Source organism: Pteropus vampyrus, unplaced genomic scaffold (genome assembly GCF_000151845.1).
Source record: "Pteropus vampyrus isolate Shadow unplaced genomic scaffold, Pvam_2.0 Scaffold7, whole genome shotgun sequence".
In the NCBI taxonomy this organism is placed as follows: domain Eukaryota; kingdom Metazoa; phylum Chordata; class Mammalia; order Chiroptera; family Pteropodidae; genus Pteropus; species Pteropus vampyrus.
The window spans coordinates 15,826,180-15,835,329 of record NW_011888788.1 but is presented as its reverse complement, the minus strand read 5'-3'; the positions used below and the strand labels follow the sequence as shown (position 1 = coordinate 15,835,329).

Sequence of the window (9,150 nt, the reverse complement as noted above, 5' to 3'; positions counted from 1 at the left end):
GATCATTCATTTTTTAAAAATATTTATTGAGGGAGAGATATTTGTGTACAAAGTTCTGGGACAAAAACAGAATATTTCACCATCCTTGTAAAAGCCGATTGCCTAGTGGGGGTTAGAGAAAAAATTATTACAGCATATTTGTTACTCTGAAAAAAGTATAATGGTAGCAAAGAAGAAAAGTTGAATAATTCTATTTAGATGAATTAAGGAATGCTTCAAGTGAGGCAATTTTAATTTGAACCTTGTGGAAAGTGTGGAAAGGGCTTTCTAGGTAGGAAATCAATATGTGAAAGACATGAAACCTGAAAGAATGTGGCGTGTTCAGTGGATATTTCAAAATTAAGAATCCTGATTTTAATTTAGGATTACTTATATGGAAAATGTAACTAACCCTTTTATAAACTGATTTAAACTTATATGTTATAAATGTAAAGAAAGTAAAATATGTATAGTAAATATATCTATTGAACCGAGTGACTAAATCATTAAAGATAGTGCAACTGAGTGACTAAATCATTAAAGATAGTTTAAATCTTTCAAACAAAGAAAGTTTTCCTTTAAATTTTAGAGAGCTGTCAATAGCATTTCTGCTTAATTGATGCTTTGACCTTGTGTATTTAAATTAAAGTAAAAATAAACAAAGTTAAATGCTAAGTATAATCTAGAGAAACATCATGGGGGTTTGTGATGCTCCGAGAAATAAGTACATGCACTATTTTTTACTTGTGCAAGATATAATTCTTCAGTTTTTTAAATGTCATATGAAAACGATACTCATTTTTTTTTTTCAGATAGTACTTTAAAATGTCTAAAAGACTAATAAGCCCCTTCAGCATGAATAAATTTTTTAGAACTGTGTGGAAGTTAATTTGCTATTTGTGTTGTGAAACTTTGTGCATCTAGTAGGCATTATGTGGTATTACTTTAATTCTGCCCACTACCATGTGGTTACTATTAAAACTGCTGGTACAAGTAGCTTTTTACCCAGTTTAATAGCATTTTACCAGGAACAGTGACTCCTGGATTGTGATTGCAGAGTAGTAGGTCTCCTGAGCCTCACAAAAGCAAGTGTTTCTCTAGCTTGTCCAGTGTGTAGAATAAGCTGGCTTTATAATGTGGTCAGAGTGAGTCATGTTTCAGAATGCTGAAGTATGAGCATTTGCATATAAAATCATCTTATTGTTGATGCTTATATACTTAGTGCTTGAATCAAACAGGTTTTTTTCAAATAAGCATATTTTTGCATGATGTATCAAACTAGGTAGAAATTGGTATTAGATTCACATCTCTTTTATGATGTGAATTTGTGCTTTAGGATGAGAAGTTTTCAGATTTCAGAATGGTACTGTGATGCATTGATATACAGTGAATATTCACACAATGTCTGTATATAACACTGCAGGGGTCTGGTTATTATTTCTGTAGCTTAAGATACGAGTATTCATCATCAGCAGGCTAATTAAACCCAGAAGAACCTCAGTCAGGTTAATCAGGTATTGGCCATAGCATGAGTTAAGATCAGGTCTGTTCCTGTCCACTAATGAATTACACAAAAACCTTCAGTTTTCATAGCTTTTTCGATTTCAAAATTGCTGATAAGGGATTATGGATTTCTAATTCTACAAATTTTTTACTTACTGTACCACTTGCATTCTTCCTAGTTTATTTGGATTTGTTAAAACTGTTACTGTTGGTCAGTCAAGGTCTTGACCAAGTTAGTTGAAGAAGCTAAGAAACTATAAGGAAAATGCACATTTCAAAGGAAAGGAATGTGCCTTAAATGTCTCCTTAGCATTGGCATCTTGACTTCTGTACAACTTCTGAGGCTAGGACAGGAAGCTTTTCACTAGTCAGTGCCTAATATTTTAGGTATGTAATATTCCTTATTTTAGTTTTTTTACATTATAGATATCTGGTATTCCTTACCTAATAGAAAGAACAGTGCTGTATATACTTTTAAATTAAATGTTATTGCAGTTGGTAGTGGCCAGGATACTCTGAAATATATGGTTAGAACCTTGAAGCTTGGTTTACACACCACTGATTCAGTGTGCATCTGTACCGCACTGCAGATAATAATTTTAAAAAGCATAGAAACCTAAAATAAGAACAGATGCTATATTCTGCAAGTTTTAAAAGCTCTCAGACCTACTGGACAGCCACATTTTATCTTGAGAAGGAAGAAAGTAATTTATAACATCAGCCGCCACGGTGTTTGAAATCTGTTCCTTATCACCTCATCATGTTTTGTCTACAGCAAAGAGAGATAATTCAATTTTTCTTAAAACTGTTTTTAGAGGGAAATAATAGTCTGTAAGTTTCTCTTTGTTTAAGGTTTTTAAAGCTGACTCCTTGCTTATAAATCATTGAATGAGGAAGCACATTTGAACTCTTTAAGTTTTATAGCATGTAATAAACACTGGTTCATTATGCCAAACATCTAGAGATACTGCTTTAAGAGATGTTTAGAGAGTAAGATTAGGGAAACAGCTGACACAGCATCAAGTCTATGGTGTATGCTAACTTGCTACTCAACTATTTGTAAATGTTAATTACTGATTACAAATGGAAAAAAATTTTCCCTGAAGTCAGTTTATCAAATTTTCCCTGAAGTCAGTTTTAGGCCAGTAAATCATGGTGGATAAAGGTGGCCGTTTGAAGCCTTATATCTGTGCAATAATGAGAACTGACATAGAATGAAGAGATGACAAAGAACGGGCACATTAGCAAACCAGGGATACTTGGTGCAAGGATAGGCTGTGATACCCCTTCATGTGCTCATTTGTTATAAGTACAGGATTCAAGTTAAATGTTTATTTGCTTTAAGAGTGTTTACAGCTCATGAGCATCTAGAAAGCAGATTTCTTGTCCCATTCAGCATACAGTGCTGTGCTTGTCCTCGATAAATATTTGCTGAGTGAGTGGAAGGATATGTTTTATGCTAGAGATGTTTTATGTCAAAAATATTAAAAAGAAATAACTCTTGGACTTCAAGCAGTAGGCTTAATTAGTGGAAAATTCACACATGTACAGTACTTCATATGTTTTATATATGTCATAATTGAATCCATTTGTTCAATTAGAGTTTTTTTATACATAGTATAAAAACCAAGTGCATAACTAAACTGCAAATTTGTTTATGTCTTTTTAGGAGTATCCCTGGTATTATGCCTTGGGCTATCCAATGGCCTCACATTACCTGGGATGTGAATATGACCTATGTGCAGCTTCATTTCCCAAATTTTCTAGGGCTCACTGGGCTCTCACCTTTCCTTAGGAGCCTGAGTCTGACAGCTCTTCTTGGGTCCCTCATAGTCAGGCCACACCAGAGCTCACTCTTCTCAAGGCAGCAGGGGTCTCTCCATGCCTTTTACACTAGGACTCCCTTGGAGGTGCATCACAGTCAGGCTGAGCTAAATCCAGGGACCTGGATCCCTCCACCAGGGAATGACTGGGCTTAATGCCTCCTCAGTTTACTTGGTATCTTCCCAGGGTCCTCTGGGGTGCTTTCACCATCAGTGCTCTGCATTTCTTCCCTCCTGTCCACTTTGTACTCTTCCTTCTAGAAGTCCTCTTCTTGAGTTAAGCAACAGCCCTATAGCCTCAGCCTCTTGCTTTTAGTTCCTCGGCTACCTGAAACCTAGCATATCTCTGAGGCTCCTCTGTCCTTCTTAGGGGTATATAGGTGAGATTATGATTTCTTTTCTCCAAGGCCAAATCTAGGCATCATCTAGTACCCCCTCTGCGGAAACCTCTCTCTCTTGACCTTGTCCCTCCTTGTTGCTGCCATTTCTTTTGATCTCCTGCTCACTTGCCTTTTTTTAAATGCCTTTGCTCTCTCCCAGTCCCAGTCCTTTTTTCAACACCAAGTTACCCATCAGACCCTTGATCCTCTTACCTTCTGTGGCTTCCTGACTTTATCTTCTAGACTCTTGTCATCATGTAGACCTCTATTTGACCACAACTTCCATCCTCCTGATCTTTCACTCAGTCACTTCCAGGCTACCTTCTCTGTTTTTTCTTTTTTAAAAAATAGATTTTTTTTTTTGGAGAATAATTTATATACAATAAACTGTACATACTTAAAGTGTACATTTTGGTAAGTTTTGACATAGGTATGTACCTGTGAAAATGTTACTCCCATCAAGATAACGAACACCATCACTCCTAAAAGTTTTCTCATGATACTTTCCCACCCTTCTCCACCTTACTCCCAGTGCCAGGCCACCACTGATCTGTTTTTTGTCACTATAGATTGATTTTTTCTAGAGTCTTACAGAAATAGAATCAGATAGTATGTACTTTTTTTCTGTTTGGCTTCTTTCATTCAATATAATTACTTTGAGATTCATCTCTGTTGGTGCGTATATTAATAGTTCATTCCTTTTTATTTATGAGTAGTACAGTATTCATTGTATGGTCATATCATGGTTTATCCTTTCACTTGTTGATGGGCACTTGGGTTATTTCTAGTATTTGGCTACAAGTAAAGCTACCTTAACCATTTGTAGTATACAAGTTTTTGTGTGGACACATGCTTACCTGTCTCTTGAGAATGGGATGGTTGAATCATATTAAGGTGTATGTTTAACTGCCAAACTGTTTTCCAAAGAGATTATACCATTTTACATTTCTCAGGGGTATGCAGGATGAGAGTTTAATTATTCCACGTTCTCATCAATACTTAATATGATCAGTCTTTTTATGTTAGTGCAATGCTATCCCATTGTGGTTTTAATTTGCATTTCTCTAATGACTCATGATCTTGAGCATCTTTTCACGTGCTCTTTTTCCTCTGTATGTGCTGAAGTAGATGCTTAAAGGTATTGCCCATTTTTTAAATTGAGTTGTTTGTTTTCTTAATATTAAATTTTGAAAGTTCTTTATATATTCTGGATTTAAGTGCTTTATCAGATATATGACTTAGAAATATTTTTTCTCCATCTTTGGCTTGTCTTTGTACTCCCTTAATAGTGTCCTTCAGAGAGTAGTTTTTAATTTTGATAAAGTCCAATTTATCGATTTTTCTTTTATGGGTTGTGCTTTTGAAGTCTTGTCTAAGAAATCTTTGCCTCAGCCAAGATCACAAAGATCTTCTCTCATGTTTGTTTCTACCAGTTCTATAGTTATATGTTTCACATTTAGGTCTTTGATTCATTATGAGATAATTTTTGTTAATTTCAGATTCCTCCAGTGGACTGCTGCTCCCTTGTGTTTATTGTTAATATTATAATGCCAGGAGGTTCTGTATTCCTGCTCCACTGGCATCTTTCAGCAGACCTTGCACGCCACAATTACTGAGTTTTTTGGTGGCGTCTTAAATTTCGTGCAGAACCCTCACTCTTCTCATCTTAGTCCCAGCCTCGGTGTTTTAACTGCCTCCTCAAAAGTAATAAGAGTTACATTCAAAGGATACTAATAAAATACAATAAAAATTAGTCAATGGAAGTTAGAAGTTCATAGACTCAGTTCAACTGATTAAATTTTACTTATTCATTTATTCTTTTTTCACATTAAACAATATAGTGACAACCAGCAAGATTGAAGAGATGGGGGTGAGTGTAATCTTAGTTTGGATGAAGAGTTTAAAAATCAAACAGATATAATATATAGAGAGAAACTTTTTGAAATTAAACTGAAAAGGATGTTATAAAAGTAATGTTAGAGTAGAAATATCTTTATGAATTTAGAGTCTTAAGAAATACCTAAAGTAGCCAGACAAGACTCTCAGGTACTTATCACCAGTTTTCATGTTAAAACTGTCTTCTGTGTGCCCCCACTGCAAAAATTTGTTCTGATTTAAAATGAGTTCCTTAGAAAATAGCTGATGCCCTGTCTCAGAGGGAAGATATGCTTTCCATGTACCAGACACTTTTCCAAGTATTTATATATATTAAGTCTTTTAAACCTCTAATAATTCTCCATGGTAGGTACTGTTATTATCCCATGTTATAGAGGAAAAAAATCACGCATGGTGAGATTAAGTAACTGACCTATGTTATACAGTAAGTGCAGAACCTGGATTTAAACCCCAGCAGTGTTGCTCCTCAATCTGGCTTCTAACTATTAAGCTGTACTGCTTCACAGGTACAAGAGTTTAAGAATACAACAGAATAGAATGGATCAAATATATATGTCTTGGTTTTCTATTACTGCTGTAACAAATACCAGATTAATTTTAGAAAGTCTGGGACTGTTGACAGATATAGATCAGACATTCTTTTGTCTCTTTGTAAAGTCTACCCTTTTTACATGTATTTTTCTTCTTCCTGGGTATGGAAGAATGGATATAGATAACTATGGGTAGACAAGAAGTTAAAATAAAAACTTTGGACCTATTCCAAAAAGGGGAAAGATTGATGAGCCCCAGTGGTCACACATGATGACTAGGAGAAAGTGTTTCTGAGAATGTGTTGCAAGATGATGGATTTGCCAGATGTCTAGAAAGAGAATTGTCTGTGCACACTTTAGGATCTTGAGTTTGAGTCTCATGGGAGATGGAGTGTCTCTTGGGCCCCATCATGAGGTCCTCATAGGCATACTGGAACAAATGTTAAGCTGAGGCAGACCAGACTTTGCCTAAGAATGAATGAACATGGAGGCAAGGCATAAGGCCTTCAGTTGAGAAAAGGTGTGGGATAAAATAGTCCCATGAGCACAGGCACTTGAACCTTAGCTGTGAGAGCAACCAACCCAGTAAATACTGACTCTAGACCAAAAATTACTTGATATGGTTTGGTGGACAGAGGAGGTCATTTCAACTTTATTTAATCACAAACCACTAGTGATTTAGTGCTGTAACCTAGTTATAACAATAATGAGTTTCCAGAGTCCCAGTGTTATAAACAGTAGAGCAATTATTAAAGGTTTCTTCACATATGCAATGATTTTGTTCTGGCTAATGAATTTCTAAAGTGTGCGCATTTAACTAACATACATGTATCTATCCACATAGATATAACCTGTAGCAATTGTTGAGACACTGGTTTTATTTCTTGGTGGAACATCTCTTTGAAATACACTGGTGGAGTAAATGTGACTTGATATCCAATTATTTTTTCTCAAAAAAATATTTGATTTTAAGAAAATATTTTCTTGCCTAAGATTTCCAATATATTTTTTATTTTAAAAGATTACTTCCTTTTTTGAGATTAAGTCCTATTTAGAAACTAAATATGATATTTAGTTGGGGTTACCAGCCATCTTCATACTAAGGATATGAACACATTTATGGAATAATATGGAATATGTTTCTATCTTCATAAGAGATACTTTTCTACTTAGAGTGTGCTGCAGTACCAAACTTTTTGCTGTTGACTGGTGTAGTTCTGAGTAAACCTTGATTCCTCTCCTTGACAGTGACCAAAAACTCTGCTAGAGGATTTGTGGATGGACCAAACCGATTAATGTGGTTGTCACTGCAAAGAGAAACATGTTATCCTGAATATTTGTGAAATGTTCTTGTAAAAGTGTCTTAGAGCAGTAATTTTATATTATTTTTACCTTTAGAGATTTAAAAATCATTCATTTTATACTTGACAGGAGATAATTTGCACATAATCCACTGTGGGTATCTTTTAATATCAATCATTTTGATTCTTTTTAAAGAATTTTGAAGAGGTTCATAGAGGTTCAAGTACTTTTATCTTAAAAACATCTCTCCTTTTATGATATAGTTTTGCTTCCGAATGTCAGCCTTTTTATTTTTTTAAAAATTTTATCTTTCATAAGAACATTTCTAAAACTGATATTTCAAAAATAAAACTTAAACTCATACTCTATTTTTGATTCATTGTTTTAAACTTTCAGGCTCAACTTTAAAGAAGCTTCTACACACTGGAAATTCTATTAAGGTATTTACTTTAGATGACTGTATAATGGCATTTTTTATTACTCTTGAATTTATTAGTGCTGTGAAGTGACAAAATTACGCTGTTAAAAAATCTTTAAAAACCATTTAGTTTTATTTTTAATTGAGAAATTCTATTACAAATATTGTTAGAGGTTTTTGTTCTTGTATCATATTTTTAGGAGAAACTGGCTTGGGATTTGGAGTTTGGAGATCTGAATTCTAATTTTGATTCTGCTGTGTACAGTTAGGGAGCCACTGGCAAGGCACTAACTGCTCCAGTTTTATTATCAAAAGGGAAGGGGTTGAACCTGTTCCTCTCTAAGCTTCAGAGCTAACGTGCCTGATTCTATTCACCTCAGTAATCTTGTTAAAATTTTAGTTGTCTCTGAATTCTTTTTGCTATTTTTGAGCACTATTATAGAGGAAAAGAACAGTAGAGCCTTAGTCTTGAATATTTATTTATTTGCAGCAGATCGATCTTATAATTTAGGTTAAAATTGGCTTATTTTTAAATGGATATGCCTTTATAATGACATATCATTTGGTGCTGGAATAAGATGACACTAAAATGTAAGTGACAAAAGAAGGCAGCCTGGTAGGTATATTTTATGGAAGATAATTCACTTGTTGCTCATTAAGTTATGTGTGTGTCTTTAATAAGCTAATACATTTTTGGCTTTATACCAGTTTAAACAATCATAGCTACTTAAACTTGGTATTTTAAGTATCTCTTATATGTTGAAAAAAGGAGGCAAGCTATTCCTAGCTTCATAATAGATTCCATATTTTGTTCTGCCTATTCCAATTAATAGTCTTACAGTTGAAACCTTTCAAGTTGTTATTATTGGCCTATTTATGTTTAGTTATCTTTAGTATAGTTAACATAAAAAATTAAAGACTTGTTATAGAATTTTGAAGAAACTTTTCCTTTTGTTAAATTTCATATGATTTGGTTAGATATACATAGAGCCATGTCATTTTTTTTGTCTGACACTGGATAGCATTGTGCATTCAGCAGTGTCAGTTATCACTTACTTCACCTGACTGGGGAGAGGACAGGTGTGAGTGGGCATGGAGGTTTGTGCAGAGCAGCAGTGAGTCCACGGGCACGTCTGAAAGTGCACTGTGGAATCTGCTGTTAGTGGGAGTAACACTGTCGCTAGTCTTAGTGTATTTGATGTCTGTGGGGATTCAGCCAAGCTTTTTCCCCTCCCTCCTTCCTTCCTTCTCTCTCTCCTTCTTTCCTTCCTTCCTTCCTTCCTTCCTTCCTTCCTTCCTTCCTTCCTTCCTTCCTTCCT

The 9,150-nt window shown here is 34.8% G+C and overlaps 1 protein-coding gene across 1 annotated transcript in view; it reads left to right on the top strand.

The window, feature by feature from the left end:
* The window catches only part of RALGAPA2 (Ral GTPase activating protein catalytic alpha subunit 2), a 295,774-nt gene that overhangs the window by 49,367 nt on the left and 237,257 nt on the right, over positions 1–9,150 (top strand). The window contains exons 4-5 of the mRNA XM_011371357.2: positions 3,152–3,206; positions 7,810–7,853. Of these exons, the coding sequence (XP_011369659.1) occupies positions 3,152–3,206; positions 7,810–7,853 (99 nt within the window). The remainder of the gene's footprint in view (positions 1–3,151; positions 3,207–7,809; positions 7,854–9,150) is intronic.